Source organism: the organism of the source record quoted next, unplaced genomic scaffold (genome assembly GCF_019419815.1).
Source record: "Pyrus x bretschneideri cultivar Hongxiangsu unplaced genomic scaffold, Pyrus_bretschneideri_v1 Contig22, whole genome shotgun sequence".
NCBI lineage: Eukaryota > Viridiplantae > Streptophyta > Magnoliopsida > Rosales > Rosaceae > Pyrus > Pyrus x bretschneideri.
This window is the reverse complement of record NW_025999524.1, coordinates 5,310,468-5,329,176: the sequence shown is the minus strand read 5'-3', so window position 1 is coordinate 5,329,176 and position 18,709 is coordinate 5,310,468. Positions and strand designations below refer to the sequence as shown.

The 18,709-nt window shown below is 38.0% G+C and overlaps 3 protein-coding genes across 3 annotated transcripts; 1 reads left to right on the top strand and 2 right to left on the bottom strand.

The window, feature by feature from the left end:
* Positions 1-171: 171 nt before the first annotated feature.
* On the top strand, positions 172-7,236 carry LOC103943077 (protein VAC14 homolog). The gene is given in 21 exon segments (XM_009353273.3): positions 172-839; positions 932-1,045; positions 1,186-1,251; positions 1,807-1,896; positions 1,977-2,096; positions 2,220-2,248; positions 2,337-2,479; positions 2,576-2,670; positions 2,860-2,946; positions 3,103-3,210; positions 3,300-3,391; positions 3,579-3,660; positions 3,904-3,969; positions 4,841-4,956; positions 5,078-5,198; positions 5,445-5,606; positions 5,722-5,850; positions 5,993-6,061; positions 6,283-6,345; positions 6,347-6,580; positions 6,753-7,236. Coding segments are annotated over 21 exon segments (2,181 nt in total). The 5' UTR covers positions 172-749; the 3' UTR covers positions 6,858-7,236.
* A 755-nt stretch (positions 7,237-7,991) lies between these two features.
* LOC103943071 (putative F-box protein At1g47790) lies at positions 7,992-9,903 on the bottom strand. Its single transcript, XM_048585315.1, has one exon. It carries the CDS (start codon positions 9,527-9,529, stop codon positions 8,297-8,299), a length of 1,233 nt encoding a protein of 410 aa, XP_048441272.1. The 5' UTR covers positions 9,530-9,903; the 3' UTR covers positions 7,992-8,296.
* A 3,659-nt stretch (positions 9,904-13,562) lies between these two features.
* LOC103943072 (ankyrin repeat-containing protein At2g01680) lies at positions 13,563-16,772 on the bottom strand. Its single transcript, XM_009353269.3, has 3 exons — positions 16,244-16,772; positions 15,276-15,685; positions 13,563-14,639 (listed from the first exon to the last, which is right to left on the bottom strand). Exons 1-3 carry the CDS (start codon positions 16,554-16,556, stop codon positions 13,758-13,760), a joined length of 1,605 nt encoding a protein of 534 aa, XP_009351544.2. The 5' UTR covers positions 16,557-16,772; the 3' UTR covers positions 13,563-13,757.
* Between the last annotated feature and the right edge of the window lie 1,937 nt (positions 16,773-18,709).

The following is an 18,709-nucleotide window of genomic DNA, read 5'->3' as shown; positions in this document are numbered from 1 at the left end:
AGATAATATTTTAATAAATACACTGAAAATAGTTTACTTATGAAACACCAATGAGTGTTAAATTTTATGACTAAATTTGTTATTTTTCTTTGTATTACGGTAATGTACCATCTGATGTGACATATGAAGTTAAAAATTACAAGTCATAATCAACAAGTTAAAAGAATTAAATTGTTAGATTAAGTCGTGATTAGGCAGATTTGGAATAAATACTTGATGAACCAGTCGAGAAGCCAAATGCAGACATTTTCAGCCGATTATCCATCATCATTAAAAACGAGGGTACATCCGTCTTTTCGACCAACAACTAGATTTCCAACCTCCGTTAGCAGCACCTTCCGAGATCGCCCCCACCCCCAATAGTCAATACAGAGAGAGAAAGAGAGGACTGCCACGACTGAGACTAGAAGGCACAGACAAACAGCCCAAAAACCAAATAAAGAAAAAAAATTAAAGAAAACAAAATATTAGAAATTATAAGCGAAAAGGGAATACGAAAAGGAAAGCAAAAGCTTCCGTAGAAATTTTGCGTAGCTGTTTTCTTCAATTTCCGATTCGTTCCAAATTTCTGCAGATCTGATTATCCACCGGAGTTATCGGATTCCTGAAGTCTTCGATTCCGGCGAAAACCCTAGAGAAATGTTCCGATTGGAACAGGAGAAGATCCGGAAGAATTTGACTCCCGAATTCTGTGTTGTTCGATCGGTGAATTCATTTCTTTGAAAAAATTGTAATTCCTAGGGTTTGACATGGCCGACGCTCTCTCGGTGATTCCCGCGGGGGTGCTCCGCAACCTCGCGGACAAGCTCTACGAGAAGCGCAAGAATGCCGCACTTGAGGTCTCCCTCTTGCATCGATTCGTTATGTTGCTAGGGTTTCGAGTTGTTGCAATTAGATCTTGAAATTGTATTTTAATTTGTTTCGTGTGCAGGTTGAGGGAATAGTGAAACAGCTCACGACGGCTGGGGATCACGATAAGATTACGGCTGTGATCAATTTGCTCACTACGGAATTCACTTACTCGCCGCAAGCGAATCACCGGAAGGTATTGGTGTTGGTGTCAATGTCAATTTGCCAGTTGGTTGTTTTATAGACTAATTTGAAGTTCAATTTGTGTGCTTATACTTTTCCATGTTAAAGTTTCAAATGCACGGATTTTGAATATATTTGCTGAATTTTGTGTAGGGAGGATTGATAGGATTAGCTGCTGCAACTGTTGGGTTGACCAGTGAAGCGGCTCAGCATCTTGAGGTAAGGGTTTGGGTACACATTGATCGATTTTTAATTTACAAAAAAAGGGCATGGATCCTTGATATATGTGTAATTAAGTTTCCCAAGTTAGTTATAGCAAGGGTTAGAGATAGGATACTTAGTTTTGCTAATTAAAATTAGCAATTAACATGGGCACAGTGTGCTAATCTTTCACTCTAGATGACTAAATCACTGATCGTTAACCCACCATAATGTTGTTGTGTGGAAGATGCAATCAAACTAAGATGAGGATAACTAAGCTTGATGAACCTAAGTGAATTATCAAAGATTCATGTAGAAATATTTGTAACTTGTAAACTTGTAAGTATGTCAAAAGTTATCTTAATTGAATTGAATGCCTGCTGAATATAGAGGATTTACATATAAGCCTGAAACGAGTAGTGATTTGTTGGGGGAAGCATGATGCCAAATTTTGGATTTTCTCTTTCTGAAAAGTATGAGTTTCATTGGTATAATATGTATTTCTGACTTGATTTAAATTACAAATTCTTCTTGGTGTTGAATATTTCTTCTGCTTCTGATTCACCCTGCCAGCAAATTGTGCCACCTGTGCTTAATTCCTTTTCGGACCAAGATAGCAGAGTTCGTTATTATGCTTGTGAAGCGCTATATAACATTGCAAAGGTGGCTGAATCTTTAACTTATTATTCTGTTTTTCTCAACTGGCCTTGATTTAATTTAATTTGATTTTTACTGGCTCGCAGGTTGTAAGGGGAGATTTTATCATATTCTTTAATCAGATATTTGATGCCTTGTGTAAGCTTTCAGCAGACTCGGATGCTAATGTACAAAGTGCTGCTCATCTTTTAGATCGGCTTGTAAAGGTACATAAACTTCAAAATATAGGCTTTTGTCTACCCCTAAAACATCAGATTTTCTCAATTGTTTGTCTTCAAAATAGGCCTTTATTTCTGTTATATTAACTTCAACTTTTTATTTGGAAGCAGGATATTGTTACTGAAAGTGATCAATTCAGGTAATATTCTTGATCTGGATTTGTCTCTCAAAACATTCTTACAACACTGACAATGTACCTTTGTTTGAATGTTCTTTCCCTTTCACAGCATTGAAGAATTTATTCCACTGTTGAGGGAGCGTATGAATGTCCTGAATCCCTATGTTCGTCAGTTTTTGGTTGGATGGATCACTGTCTTAGACAGTGTTCCAGATATTGACATGCTGGGATTTCTTCCTGATTTTCTTGATGGTAATTGCTTATACTGTGAAAGATTGATGTGCTTCTCTCACTTCTCATCTTTTCCGATAATTGCATATGAACTCACAGTTTGCTAATAAATCTCAGGCCTGTTCAATATGTTAAGTGATTCAAGCCATGAGATTAGACAACAAGCTGATTCAGCACTTTCAGAGTTTCTCCAAGAGATCAAGAACTCCCCAGTAAGACTTCTAACTGTTGAGGAACCAATCCTGCAATGATGTTTGTAGTATGTGTTTCACTAGTTACTTTTTTTTAGAACCTTTGCCAGTCTTTTCCATATGATCGGTTTTCTCCCCTTTACTGAATTGATAAAAGTATATATCTTGTTCATTTGTAATTTTCTGACTCAAGCAGTGCTACTCTTGAAGTCTGTAGATTATGGCCGCATGGCTGAAATACTGGTACAGAGGGCTGCTTCACCGGATGAATTTACTCGGTTAACAGCTATCACATGGGTAAGTATGAGTAAACTAGGGAAGTACTTACTCATTAGTATCATTGTCCTCTGGTATTCTTATAAATAAAAATAAAAAAGGCTTTTCTCGATATTCAGAGGTCTGTTTGACCTGTATTATATTGAAAGCCTTACACTTGTTATTTCTGCTGTGCAGATAAATGAGTTTGTAAAACTTGGTGGGGACCAGCTTGTTCCCTATTATGCTGATATTCTGGGAGCGATTTTACCCTGCATATCTGATAAAGAAGAGAAAATTAGAGTGGTAGGTTTATTCTCCTCTTCCTATATGTCTGGTTTCACTGCCTCAATAGGTTTCCTCCACTGAACTCCTTTTGCCTCTCTCAACTAAAGGTTGCTCGTGAAACCAATGAGGAGATTCGTGCCATTAAGGCTGATCCAGCTGAAGGATTTGACGTTGGAGCAATCCTCTCCATTGCAAGGAGGTGTAATTTTTCTAACCAAAACAAGCTAGGGTTATATGTTTTTAGAATTTACCTTTTTTTTTTTTTTTATGGGTATAATTAGGGCTTCAGTTTGCTGTGCAGCTGCTGTCCATTCTGAAGTTGGGTTTTATATTTTTATGATAAAACATTTATTATTTGTATTGATTTGAGAATATTTTCTGATCAGGCAATTATCTAGTGAATGGGAGGCTACTAGAATCGAAGCACTGCACTGGATTTCAAACCTTTTAAACAGACATCGCGCTGAGGTAATTTAGCACTTCTTGAGTTGTTTGTACTTCCAGTTGCTTGATTGTTTCCTACCTGTCTTCCCATAATGTTTAATCAAGGGAGGAGGTACCACAACTGGGTTAATAGTTGTTAGGAAATTTCTCTAAATTCTGATTTTTAGTTAGTGTGGGCAATGTTTCTTTGTCATATCATAGGTTACTGTTATCAGGGCCTGTATTTTTTTGTTAGAAATATATGATTTTAAAATTTACTTGAAACAGGTTCTAACTTTTCTGAACGACATATTTGACACCCTTTTGGAAGCACTCTCAGATGCTTCTGATCAGGTAATCCTTTTATTCTGATGGATATTTTTCTCTTATGGTTCCAAATTATATTTTCTATTCTTTCTTTGGTTGTCATTTTCATTTTAGGTGTTATTGTCAACTCCCACTGTTTCTGTATTTTGGCACTTGTTATCTTCTACATATAATTCATATGGATCTTTCGATCTGTTGATTGACTGTTACTTAAGGTTGTCAAAGGAAAAAAGATGATTGAAAAACAATACTGCTAAGCGAAAGCTATTCTAAAATTATATTTCCAATAGTGATGGTTACAATGAAATGGACTTGGTGTATTGTGTTTGAAAATTGGCTTTTTAAAATATGGTAAGAGAATTTTAAGTGATTATTGTAAGAAAGTTCCTCCGTGTTTGAAGTCATAAAGGTTGTAGTCCCCCTCACGAAATTAAAAGGAAATCTAATATCCTTTCAATTTTTTATATTTGTTTTGGTATCAATTATTGATATTGGCCATAATGTGTTTGAAGTCGTAAACATTTGTTCTGTTTGGTTGAACCCTTGAAGTTATGATTATTATCAGTTGTTTTGTTAATGGGCTACGATGTCATGCACCAAATAATAGTGTTGTTACTATCGTTCATTCTCTCTCTGTGCTTTGCGATTATCATCTGCTGACTTATGTATATTATACTTTTCTTTCTTAGTTACTTACTTGTCCAGAGGCATTTTGAACTTTGTAAAAATAAAGTTATTCAGTTATCGTGTAATATTTCATTTCCCATTATGGGCTTTAGCTGTCTCCTAGTATGCCAGAATGTAGGTTATTTATTGCTTTATGGTGTCCAGAAACATGCATGAAAAGCTAACTGATTCCACGTGTGTATCTAATGTTGCAAGTCTGGATTATGTCCAGGTGGTTCTCTTGGTCCTAGAAGTTCATGCATGCATAGCAAAAGATCCACAACACTTCCACCAGCTTGTTGTGTTCCTTGTGCATAATTTTCGTGTGGATAACTCTCTTCTAGAAAAGTGAGTCTCTCCCCCTCCCTCTCCCTCTCTCCTCCCTCCATGTGCTTTAGCTAATTTTAAATCTGTGATAATATGTTTCTTGTTTTAACTCCTGTCTTTCTTTTGTTTTCCTTTCCCCAAGACGTGGTGCGTTGATTATTCGCCGACTTTGTGTGCTTTTAGATGCTGAAAGGGTCTACCGAGAACTGTCTACTATACTAGAAGCAGAGTCAGACCTGGATTTTGCATCTGTTATGGTTCAGGTTGTTATTTATCACACTACTTAGAGAAACGTGTGCATGAGTGACCCAAATGAAGCAACAATCTCATGGGACATGATAAATGAGCTCGTACATTGTATTGCCCAGAATTAATGTTTTTCTCCTGACTGAGGCATTTAAAAAGACCTATTTTATTGTATACTTGTGTTCTTTATTCAAGAGTTCTTTCTTCTGTGTTCTGTCTAGCCTAATCTTTTTTTTATCCCTGTGTTCCTTTTCCTTGTTCAGGCTTTGAACTTGATTTTACTTACATCATCCGAGTTGGCTGAGCTTCGAGATCTTTTGAAAAGATCACTTGTGAATCCTTCTGGGAAGGACTTATTTGTTTCCTTATATGCTTCATGGTGCCACTCACCCATGGCAATTATAAGCCTCTGCTTATTAGCTCAGGTGAGGCTCTAGAGCTTTGTCACCTATGGTAACCCCCTTCATTTAAAAATCTGTGTTTGTGTGTGAGCATTGGATTTCTTTTCTTGAACATGTCGTGTTGTCCTTTTCATGACAGACATATCAGCATGCGAGTACTGTGATTCAGTCTCTGGTGGAGGAAGATATTAATGTCAAGTTTTTGGTCCAGCTGGATAAATTGATTCGGTTACTAGAAACTCCAATCTTCGCGTATCTTAGATTACAGGTGCAGTATTGAATGCTTCTCTTTTTCTTAGCATTGGAGTCGTCCTGTGGCATCCGTCATGTTTACCCTTGTCATTTTGTGTTTGCTTTCTCAAACTGGCATACGAGTTTGAGTGCCTGAGCTCGTATTTTGATTCTTACAGCTTCTTGAACCTGGAAGACATGTGTGGTTGTTAAAAACCTTGTATGGTCTTCTGATGTTGCTTCCTCAGGTATAAACTAAACGTTCTTTTTAATGCTGTTTAAGGATAATTTTGATTGTGTGCCAAATTGTTTTCTGGTGGTATTCAGTAATTAAACTATCATTAAGCATACACAATTGAGATCAAAGCCTAGTATTTTGAAACTCTTTCAATCTGTGCACTGCGATAATTTGTGTTTTTGTGATTGATATTTGTTACGTGTTTAAGTTTCATTTGATGCTTCATTGCAGCAAAGTGCCGCCTTCAAAATTCTACGGACGCGTTTAAAAACTGTCCCTTCATACGCATTCACCTGGTGAGCAACTCAGACGAACTTCTTCAGGGAATCCCCATCAGATTCTACACCACATGCCAAGTGGTTCGCAGATCCTTGAAGATGGGGACATAAACCAGGACAGTAAGAGTTCTCATAATGGAATAAACTTTGCTTTAAGACTACGGCAGTTTGAGCAAATGCAGCAGCAACATCGTCAGCATGCAAAAGTTCAGGCACAACACAGAACTTCCACAGTTTCTTCAGCACCAAAGGTTTGTTGAATTTCTTCCATTTGGGGAACATTGCTGTTGAGACAAATAGTATTTCGATGAGTGTGTTTGGCATATGTTAAATTTAGGGCCGTATTGGTAGGCAAGATTCGTTATCGTTATATAGGTAATAGGGTTTAGTTGGAATTACATTGCTGCCTTGTTGTACATGCAGGATGTGCAAAGATCTGAAGAACAAAACCATATCCGATCGCCTTCATCAGATGTGAATAGGCTTCCTTCCAGATCTCGGAGGGCCCCAGGGCAGTTACAATTATAACGTTGCTGCACCTAGACACTGGCCGAGGCTAATATGTACTCATCTCAGAAAGGAGGAAGCATAGGAGCCGTGGACGGCGGGATCTGGTATAGTTTGTAAAATTGTATATCGTAGTAGTTTGTTGTTAAAACTCATGGAGGTTGGGATGGTAAAAATTGGGTTTTGAATTGAGTTGAGCTCAGATGTAAACTCGAGCTATTCTTTCGGACTTGTGTAAGCGAGCGGGGATGCGCCCCTACGTGGTTGTGTTATTTTTTTATCGAAAACCACATGGGGGTAAGAAAGGAGGGAGGTATTTCTTTTAGAAGATGCAGTTTGTTTTCTTAATACCCACCTGTTACAGCAATCTTATAAATGTCGAGAGCTACTTCTTCTTGTACACCTCTGATCTAATCCTGAAAATTTCAAAAAAAAAAAAAAAGTTTAATGTCTATTATTTATGTTTAATCGATCGATCCACTATTGTTTTCACCAAACTGTAGTTCTTGAATTCTTTCATTTCGTCGGCCAAAATATCTAAAAAATGACCTTCACGAATTCAAAATGATGGTTTTAGTAGATTTTCTAAAAGGCATATAAGTCAATTTTTCCCAACATTTGTACGAAGCCTGAACGTTAAGTTTAGCCAATGCCCATGAACATTTATACTTTGCTATTTTTCCCCGTGAATTTTAGTTTAGCCAATTACTCTCGAATTTTTATAAATATTCACTATTCTAACTTTCTAACCATCTTGATCAAGTGGACAAAACATAACTATATGAAGGCAAAAAAGGAAAAATTAGATGAATGAATTTTATTTTAATGTTTTAAATCTAACGCAAAGGGGGAAATTGATTATCTAAAGTTTTTTAGGTGTGTAATTAGTTAAAATTAAAGTTTGGTTGGGAAATTGACTAGAATAAAAGTTTAAGGAATAATTGGTTAAAATTAAGAAAACTTTAACGAAAAGCTCCCGGTTTGTTTACTTTAACAAAAAATCACATTTTTACACTAAAAAGTCAATATTGGTACTATTCACTTTACCCTTTATTTTGTCATTATCGTTAAAACTCAAAGTTTTCAAGCTATTTTCATTAGTTTTCCTTAAAATTAAAGTGTAAGAAAAAAATTGATAGCTCTATACAAATTCAGTGGACAAATAGATAAATACCTCTTTCTAAAATATGTTTTAGCATGGAATTTTCTCCCACAAGAGATCTTAAACACCGATGGTTTCAAAAATCAAATCCAATTAAGATAACAACATAAGTAATATAGCAACACACATGCTGCATTACAACTTCGAAATTTCAAGACAAGGACTAATCCACCCATACAATACAAGGGAAAGGGAGGAACGTCCAGAAATCAGAGCCTTTTGTAGCGCACCGTGAACCAGAAGCGATGCGCTTCGAATCGAATCAAGTCCTCGATCGATCCGCTAGGTTTTCGAGTTCTCATTTCACGGGGGCAATTGTTTCATCATAACAAGAAAGAACGTTCCATCTAATACAAGCATCCTTCTTACACATCCATTCAGGCACAACAATTGAACTGCACCGGAAGTTTTGATCCTTCATATCGTAAAAATGAAGAAATGCTTGAGATAGCTCTCCGGATTTGATCAAGACCTCACCGGTGTGGATTGCGCGTAAACAACTGTAAGGGTATGCAACGTCGAAAACCTCCTTAACCCATACTTGATTTTGGTAGTCCTTCAAAATCCACAACTCTGACGCTGCACTATATGAAGTCGAACTTCTCCTCATGTCATATGTGAGAGCTAAACATCCACCCACATCAACAACTGCCCAAAAATGGTGGCGGATACTACCGACTTCTCGAGGGAATGGGATGACTCTGAATCTTTGCTCCTCTAGGTCAAATACCACTACACATTTCTCATCGTGGTGTATCCAATGTATGGCTCCATGAAGGCACACACTTCTCATGTCAATGTGCCAAAAAGTATGATCAAATGGCAGATCATCGTGCTCTACCTCTACGCACCTCCACGACTCTGCACTACCCAGTGTGAAAACTTGGATGCTAATAACTGCAACCGCCCTATAAAAATTCGCAGGCTCTTGGTGTAAAAACCTGCATAGCTTGACTTGGACAACCTTGTACTCGTTTCTAACAGGACTGAATCCAAAGCCATATCCAACCTCGACTCCGCAGGGTTTGATGTCCGGTGAAGTAGACTGGTAGCTGGTGGGTGAATTGGAAATGGAGGGAAGGGTCATAGACTCTCGGGTGCAGGGGTTAAATACACGAATGCGGTGCTCACGAATGAAGATAAAACAAGCCAAGCCGTTGGTACACAGTATAATGGGGAGACTGTATTCTTGGGGCTCTAGTGTTAGAAGGTGGGTGGCGCCGGCGGGTGAGGGGCTGCCATCTTTGTTGATTTGGAGGGACATAATGTGTTGCTGCTTCGTGTCTATGTGCCTGAGATCGAGGAGGAGGAGACTGGTGTTTCGATTGGAATGCAAGTTCCGGTAGGCAATGAGAAAGGAAGGGTTTCGGGTGATGAGAGCAAGCCACGCCTTGCAAACACATTTGAACCGCATCAGAGACTTGGCTGGTAGCTTTGGGAGTATTCGAAACCATATGATTTCACTTGGGAGCTCTGCAGCTAGTGATTGAAATTTCGGAACTTCATCGCCTTTGGCTTCAGCTACTTCCATGGTGATTTTTCGGCTGGGGATTCCGAATCCCGACCAAATTTCTGACTCTCAGAATACCAAACGCGTTTCCAGTTTTCAATTTAAAAAAAATAAAAACGCGAAATGTAAACGAAATGGTTATCAAACAGATCTTATGAAATATGGAGTTTTCAATGAGATCGAATTCAGCGTGTGAACATATCAACGAAAAAGATCAAAACAGAGAAACGGAGATATCAAAGCGACCAATTAGTAGAGGAAGTTTTACCAGATCCCTTCTTCTCTTCGGTTTTATGGCCACCGTGAGGATCGCCGTCTGCCGCAGCGATAAGCGTGTCTGCGCTAACAACAATCCCAGGAGCTTTTTCTGTACAACGAAAATGGCGATATATATATTTTTTTTCTTCATGGACACGTATACGAGAGAGATTTTTCAGCATGAGTCATCGGCCCGTTTTATTTTTTATGATTAAAACTTTGAAAATAAATTATTTTTTATTCAACCAATATTCTAATTAATGGAATTGGAGCAATGCCTCGTGATCCTACTAACCGGATAACATAGACCGTTGAATTTTGATCCAACAACTACAATTATTATAACTTTTGTAACCATTGGATTTTCATATCATAAAAGTGAATCCGCGGAAAAAATTGAATCAAGAGCTCACATTTGTGGATCATATACAAAGGATTCAACGTCGTCCTCAATTTTCTTGAGTTCCAAGGCTTCTTAGAGCAAGACATCCACCAATGTCCACAATTGTCCCGGGATTACATACGTATCCGTCGCTAGCATCGTCTTTAGGAAGAGGAATGGCTCTGAATCTCTCCACTCCAAGATCGAATACCAGTATTTTATCATGACATACCCTGTGGAGGCTCCATGAAGGGGAGGTGGATTGTCTGTCCTTCCATTTTCATACTCTCCTCATGCCCATCTGTTTGTATGGTCACGGTTAAACCATGTCAACATTTTATATTCCTATTACTTTTTGTTTTATTATTTCTAGAGTGCATTTTTGTTTATCACCATTTATGTGGTGTATGCTCACCATCCTATTTATCACCATTAGATGAGTTTGAATTTTGAGATTTGTGCTTATCTACTACACGAATCTCGAAATTTAAATTCATCTAAAGGTGATAAAAATGGTGATGAGCATATACCACACTAAATGGCTTAACCGTGACCACACATCACAGGAGGGTATGGAAAGAGTATGAAAATTGGAGGGCAAACAATCCACCTCCCCATGGAGGAACACACTTTCACTGCACATGAAGCGCATCAGACGTACTTTTAGGAAGAGGACTTGTAGACGCACTTGAAGCTAGCGCGTCAGAGACTTGGCCGGTGTATTTGAAACCACATGATTTCGTTAGGGAGCTGCGGAAGTCTTGATCGAAAGCGACCATTACCTTCAACTTCAACTACTTGCATGACAACCTCGAAACACAAACCTTCTACTCTCTTGCAAAATCTCAGTACTCAGCCAAGCAATAGGTATTGGTACGGTAGTGAGTGTGTATTCTGTGGGAGTAGTGGCCAAAGAAAAACCATAATCCTTGTACAACTCTCGAGTTTCAAACTAAGCAAACCACAGAATTTCAGTCCCAAAATAATTGGAACTCCAACAATTGTATTTGGACTTCATACCAATTTGAAACACTTAGGCCATCTCCATCCGACCCGACCAAAGGTCCATATGACTAAAAATAGCTAAGAATGACATGAAAACCGTCTCCAACCAAGGCTAGGCCAAAGGGCTTATGGGCCCCACCATGCCCAATCCCCCAAATCAGGCTAGCGGGCTGACCATTTCCAGCTAGCTCCAACCCAGCACTTCAGCGCCAAAATGTCAAGCTTAACATTTTGCCAGCCCTCCTGCTCGGCCCATTTGAATGCTAACAGCTACTTGGCGTCAGCATGACACCAGTTAGCAACGGCTAGCTAACGTCATGCTGCCATCAGGTTACCGTTGGAATTTGATTTTATTTTATTTTTTTATGGACGAATTTACAAAAAAAATAAATAAAATAAAAAAATCTAATTTTTTTCCCTATAAATACCTACAACATTGAAAGCTGAAGATAAGAAGTGCCACATAGATAAGAATCATATCTAAAATTTGCATAACCAATTACATCTTGACATGTGGCACCCAAAATCCTATCCGAAAAATTATTAAGATAACATAAAGATAAGAAATCTAAAGAGTTACTCCCTTTAGCGACACGTGTCACTCAAAATCTTATCCGAAAATTATAGAGATTACGTAAAAATAAGAAATCTGGAGAGTTACTCACGTTAGTGACACATGTCACTCGAAATCCTATCCAAAAAATTATTGAGATTATATAAGAAATCCGGAGGCTTATTCATTTGGCAACAAGTGACACTCAAAATATGTTCGAAAACCTTATTTTAATATAGTAGTTTAATTTAATTAAAATAATAAATTATGTTTGGTATATTGCCATTTGGTCCCTTCGGTTGGAGATGGTTTTTTGTCAAAGGGTTATGTTTGGCTTATGTCCCTTTAGCCCTATCGGTTGGAGATGGTATAAAATATGATAGGAAAATTTGGAAAAATAACCAAAATTTGAACTCCATATAGAATCATAGCCAACTTTTAAAATTTATGATAATTATAACCAAAAGTTGATATAAAAGTACTAATATACCCTTAATGACTATAACATTTAACAAAACAAATCCAAAGACTCTCAAAACCCAAATGATTTTGTTGCTTTACGCTTCCCGATCTTCAATGTTTTCCTTCACACTTGATTGTTCTTGTTTTTCAGCACAAAATTTAGCCCAAAAAATAGAAGGAAATAGTTGGATAAATGTGGGTTCTTGGGTGAAGCGAATGTGGTTCAATTGATTGAAGGTTTCCTCAGTTGACTGAAATTCCTTATGCGTATTAGAATCTTGGTTGCTAAGTTAGGAAGAAGCATGGGATTTGAGTGATTTTCTGGTCTACAGAAGGGAAAGAAGAATAGATATTATATTCACACATTCTAAATTACTTCCCTCACACCACTTTAATTTTTTAATATTTTTTTATCAAGTGTTAGTGGTGTGTAAAATATCTAAAAAAATATTAAAAAATAAAAGAATATGGAGCAAGTAATTTGGGTTGTGTGAATATAATCTCTCCAGAAGAAAATGGAGTGAACTTTAGAGTGTGGAAAACAAAGGAGCTGTCCCTCTAGAGCAAAACCCTTTTCTCCTCTGTAGCCTTCGTAGCCCAGACCTTGGATTGGGGTGGAGAGGACAACATGCTCACCATTGACAAAGCTACGGCAACGAGGAAAATGGGTCTTTGAGGAGAGAGAGAGGACGATTCGAATGTCGAGCCACAGGAGGAGGCCAAGGTATTTGTTGGAAATTTAGCTTTTGATGTTGATAATCAGAAATGGGTTGAGTTTTGTGAGAGGGTTGAAATTGTCAGGTTGTTGAGATGAGGCTTTGAATTTGTTTTGTAAAAAGTTAATCATTAAGTGTATATTAGTACTTTCATATCAACTATAATTCTATAGTGTTTAAATTTTGGTTATTTTTTCAAATTTCTTAAATATGACCTAGCACTGTTCATTATAATATAATTTCTTGCATGACTATAGGGCTAAAGGGAGCCCCTTGACCATCTTTCAGTTGGAGATGACCTTAGAGATTGGCACTAGGCTGTAGGAATCACAAACATACTCTAACAAGAGACACAAAGTGGAGAGAGCAGCAGTTGCCTTACTAGAAGGGTTTTGAAGGTAAAATATGAGATGGTAATATTTTATTGCGTTAAGCAATTGGGAAAGTGTGAATGTTTCTCAAAATATGTATTTTTAAGGACAAATTCATTAGGAGAAATTTTTAGGTGTGCCAAAAATAAGATGCAGTACATCAAGTGTCATCATATATGTGGTCAGAAATTTTTTGTCCAACCACTTGTATTATGACACTTAGTGTACTAATGTATTCCTGGCACACCGAAAATTTGAAAAGATGGATGATTATAATATGGTGGCAATTTAGAGAAATTCGATACAATTAGTTTAAGTATGATTAAGTATTTGAGATAATATTTCGCGCAAGGGCTATAGAATCTGTAGTTACAAATACAACATACAATATACATAGCGTACAATCAAATGTCGATTACAGAAGCACCTCTTCAAATATGAACAATAACTGTTACTTCAACGGACAAACAAGTAAACAACTCCCTATATGGCGTATTCGTGCTTACAAAGCGTAGATTTTCTCAAGGTCGGAGTTATATTCATCGTCAAGATCTGAGATATTTGCCGAGTAGACGGACCACGAGAAGGACTTGCTTCCACTGGCCCGTTTGATGCGTCTCTGAGAGTCCCGCCGGAATGCCCCAAAGTGTTGTCGGAAAACAAAGTAGGACATGCTTGCAAGAGTTCCAATAAGAATTGGCACTCCCACAACGGTTATGGTGATGGCCATCCATGAACTCTCCTCTCCGACCACAACAAAAGCTATCGACAGAAACGCCCCACAGGTGCATGCACAGGCAGCCCACATTAGTTTGTTAACCACCGACACGACTTGCTTCTGAGCCCCCGTGTCCCAGGCCACCAAGGTGATCTGAACCACAACAACGGCTAGTGAGATGAAGAGAGAGGTGGCATTCAATAGATAGAACACTTTGAAACCAACTTCATCGGCTATGTTAGCCTTCCCTGCTTCCGGTCCAGACTGTACATATTGGCCGGGGAAGTTGAAAATGGCCAAGAAAGCTATTGATGCAAACAGAACAGCAACCACTGTGATAGAATTGGTAGTGTTCTGGACAGCTTCCCTATGAAGCTTCTTTAGTTCTTTGGCGATGCCAGAAACTCGCCGTCGGGTTGTTTCATTTTGTATGAGCTGTGAGTGCACCTCATGCTTGATATCGCTCACAGTTCTTTTCAGCTCCATTGCTTCATCCACTTGGCCGACATGTTTTGCATGCTTGGCACCAGCTTCCGACAGTGCTTCTGTAATTTCTAATTTAGATTCTCCGTACTGTAATTTATCGGCCAAATCCCTTGCAGTTTCGTAATGATTATTAATGACGTTGACATCAATAGCCGTATAGCTCAGCAAAAAGTTCACTATCTGCAAGAAAGAGGACAAAATATCATCACAGGAGGAGCAAAAAAAGATGAAAATACACATAGAAAGACAAACATATGCAATTGGATTCACCACTTTTGAGGATGTAATACTATATTTAGAAATTCCACCAAGTGCTTCCCGGTTCCTCATCAAAGAAGAAAACACAAACTTATCACAAAAGTTTCAATGAAGCAAAACAGGATCCCAATATCTTATTTTTAATTGGTATATTCTCACATAATTACCCATTATCCATCTTAACTCTATGTCATCTCACATCTTCTCTATAGTCCACATGTAGGTCTAACCTACACGTCCAAAAAGGCATGGATATTATCCGTCTTGGTTGTAGCACACACAACTCAAGCACAGACTCCTTGACAAGCTGTACTGTACTGTCCTGATGCCGAAAGAGGAATCTCCATGACAAAGAACTAGCTCCTAAACCCAATTTAGACTTACAGTTACCCGGTAAATAAAGCAAAGTAATAGATAAATCCAACGGAAGGAAGAAATAGTTAATGACTAGGATTTTACGAGCTGATATATTTTCATCCTACATACAATTTCAACATAATGACTAGGACTTCATGAGTTCATGCATTCTTCATAAATAGAATGTCAATATGAAGATACCTGTGGACGGCATTTCCTTGTGGCTATGTGCACAGCTGTATTTCCCTTTTTGTCACGTTCATTCAGTATAGAATTGTCAGCGTCCAATATCTCCTCTACAACTGGAGTACACTGACCTTTTACAGCCATATGGAGTGCAGTTTGACCCTTTTTATCCTTTATGCATACTATTCCCGGATCTCGTTCTATAAGTGCTTTCGCAATAGGAAGCCAGCCATACCTTCCAGCTGTATGTAATGCAGTTTTACCATTTTTCCTTACTATCCTCACTGAGCTGATGTCGGCATCCAAGATGGCGTTGACTACATCTAAATGCTCCTGAACGGCAGCTGAATAAAGAGGGCTAGTGTTTGAAGAATCGCACAGCTTACAAAGCTCCGGCCAACGTCCCAATAGTGCCTTCACAATACCTGAATAAAATAACAGTCAATAACATATTACCGAAGTAAAATACAAAAAATAAAAATCCTTTCGCCATAGTCGTAAACTTCAAATACCAAACTCGACCTCAAATGGCCAAAATGTCGTAAACTTCTCATATATTAAATCTCTGCATATCCAGCCAATGTAAAGCAGATTAAGAAAAGAGTTTACAAGCTTAGCAAATGAAGTTCACCAGTTATATCATTTTACTAACAAGAGTTCAACAAGTACGAATTTCGCTTACATAAGAATTCTCAATCCATTCATAAAGCCGGAAAGTATTGATGCCATAACGCAGAGCAAGAATTCAGGTTGCAGCACAGAGACTCCAATTAATCCATCAAATAATTTAATTTAGGAAGGAAATTATCACTAATTACTGAACTTGTACACAAACAATCAGTAATTATTATGATCATCCAGCACATACAAGGATCAACCCCAATTAAAAAACTCATAATCTCAATAAAACCCATTTCAAGAAACCAATTCATTCAATCCCAGAACAAAGTTATACGGACAGTGAGAGTTAAAAATCAATTTACCCAAGTGGCCACGCTTGGCGGCGACATGAAAGGCGTTCATATCATGCTTGGACCTGATCTTGACAACCTCGACACCACAGAACTGTAGCAAGTAACCAAACACCTCTTCCAGATTATTGTCCGCGGCCACGTACAGCGCAGTCTCGCCGGCGTCGTTCTGCATCGCCATCAGATCAGAGACCAGCGACCCTTTTGAGGAGGGGTCGTCCTTGGCGAGCTTCTCCACCACCTGAGTCACCGCCGCAAGGTCGCCGGATCGAACGGCGGAGAAGAAGGATTGGTGGGTGAGGAAACGCACGAACTTTGAGTCCATCGTGATTGAAAAGATTCAGTCTTTGGATACGTCTCTGTTGGGCTTCATCAATGGAGGGCGGAGGACGATGAGCCGACCTGGTGTTACTCTGTGTAAACGACTCTACCGAGAGATAATGGGTGATGATGATTGTCTTGAAATTCAGACACTGCCTCGTTTGGGCAGTAATGATTGAATTTTTTTAATTTTTTTTATCTTGGATTAAACTAGTGCTGATTGATTAATGATGTTCTTTTTATATTTTTTTTTGTCAAAGGATAATATTATTAGATACGTATAGATAGACTTGACATTTTGGATCCGACCCGATCCGTTAATATTAGTATTTGGGTGGATGCTTAACGGATCGTGTCGCTAACGGGTAAACCCGTTAACAACCCATTAGTTGAAGATGTTTTAGTGATTTCAGTCAAGTCTTAAAAATAAAAAATAAACTCTATGCAAAATAATAATAATAATAGTTAACATATGAAACGGGTGACCCATTAACTTAACGGGTCGGGTTCGGATGACCCATTAACTTAACGGGTTAGGTTGAATCAGACTCAAACCCAATAAACCCGACCCGTTTACAGGTCTACGTATAGAAATGTTTACATCAATAGCCAAAGTATTAAATAACCACTCCAGTTTCAAGCAATCTCACAAATGAGAACCCCCCCCATACGCATGACAAACTTCGCCACCAAATACACAGACTCATTATAGGCCTGAGGAGTATAAAGAAATTCCACGTAACCCAATTGATGTTTACTATACTCAATGACTCAATGTCCCATAATATTCCTTCAATGCTAGCCTCCGGCAGTATAAGGCCATTTAAAATCTCCACAAGCATCTTCGAGTCAATTTCAATCTGAATCCTTCCATAACCTCTCTCCATACAAGCCAACCCCACCTCACCGCCTCTGCTTCCACCATTAAACTAGACTGTAAAGTGGGACCCCTTTTGGGAGGACATCACGTGGAGGTGTGGGAGGAATTTTTTAGCGTGTCAATTACACGGACTGATATATTAAGTGTTATAATATAATTTGTTTTGTTTTTTTTAAGTTTCCACTCATTTGTTTTACCGTGTTTCTGGTCCAATAAAAAAGCAGAGTGCGGAGGGAGAGAAAGGGTTGACTCTAAGGGGGCTTAAGATTTCATGTCAACTTGTTCAGAAGTGCATTGCCGTTGGTATCACATCAGACTTAATATATTTTAATTATTTAAATTATATATTAATAAAATGCTGTTCATTAATCAAAAGAACGTGAAAATATAATTTAGTCCTTTACTACAAAATAAAACTAGGAACAATAAAATAAATTCATACAAAATAAAAATTTTACAGTTTTTTTTGAAAACCTCATCCAAATACAATCTTAACATCCTCCAATTTAAAATAAAAAATGAAAACTTCTCTATCTAATTTCACGCTCCTCTTTTACTCCCTTTCTCCTTTCCATTTTAAAACTAAAATAAAAATTATATTCACACACGAGGTGTGACGCATTATGCTAGTGCTTATTAAGATAATTAGTTGTAATTAAGAAATGTAAACAATTGTCATGATTTGATTCAGCGGCGGAGCCAATACGGGAGCATTGACATCCCTTGACCCCAATGACCTTGTAAGCTTATCCTTACCTCAAAAATTTTGACCCCTATAGCAGCACAATAACACTGCATCAACTTGTAAACATGTCCCTAATAACAGCACTGCAACACTGCAACAGCAGCACGCACACTGGTTCTGTAAGCTTTATCCCCAATAACCTGGCAAACTTATCCTTAAGAAATAAAATGATTTGTAAGTAATATTTTTTTCATTTAACCAAACTATGTCGTTTTTCTTTTTCACTTTAAAAAGGAAACATGAACTTACACGCTGCTTCTCTACCACATCACAACCACGTCTTTTGGGTTTCATCTGCGCATGACTCCTCCACCACAACACAGGCGCTATATCCAAAAGATGGTTCATCTTGCTCAATTTTATCCAACAAATTTTTCTAATATGGAGCTCACACTTCTTGAAGATGAACTTAAGAATTATATTTTTGACGCGCGTTTGCATACTGAATTTTCTAGGTTTAAATGAATTAGTAGCCTTGCATAAAAGTTGGTGGAGACAAAGAGGCATAAACAGTATTCATAGGTATACTTGC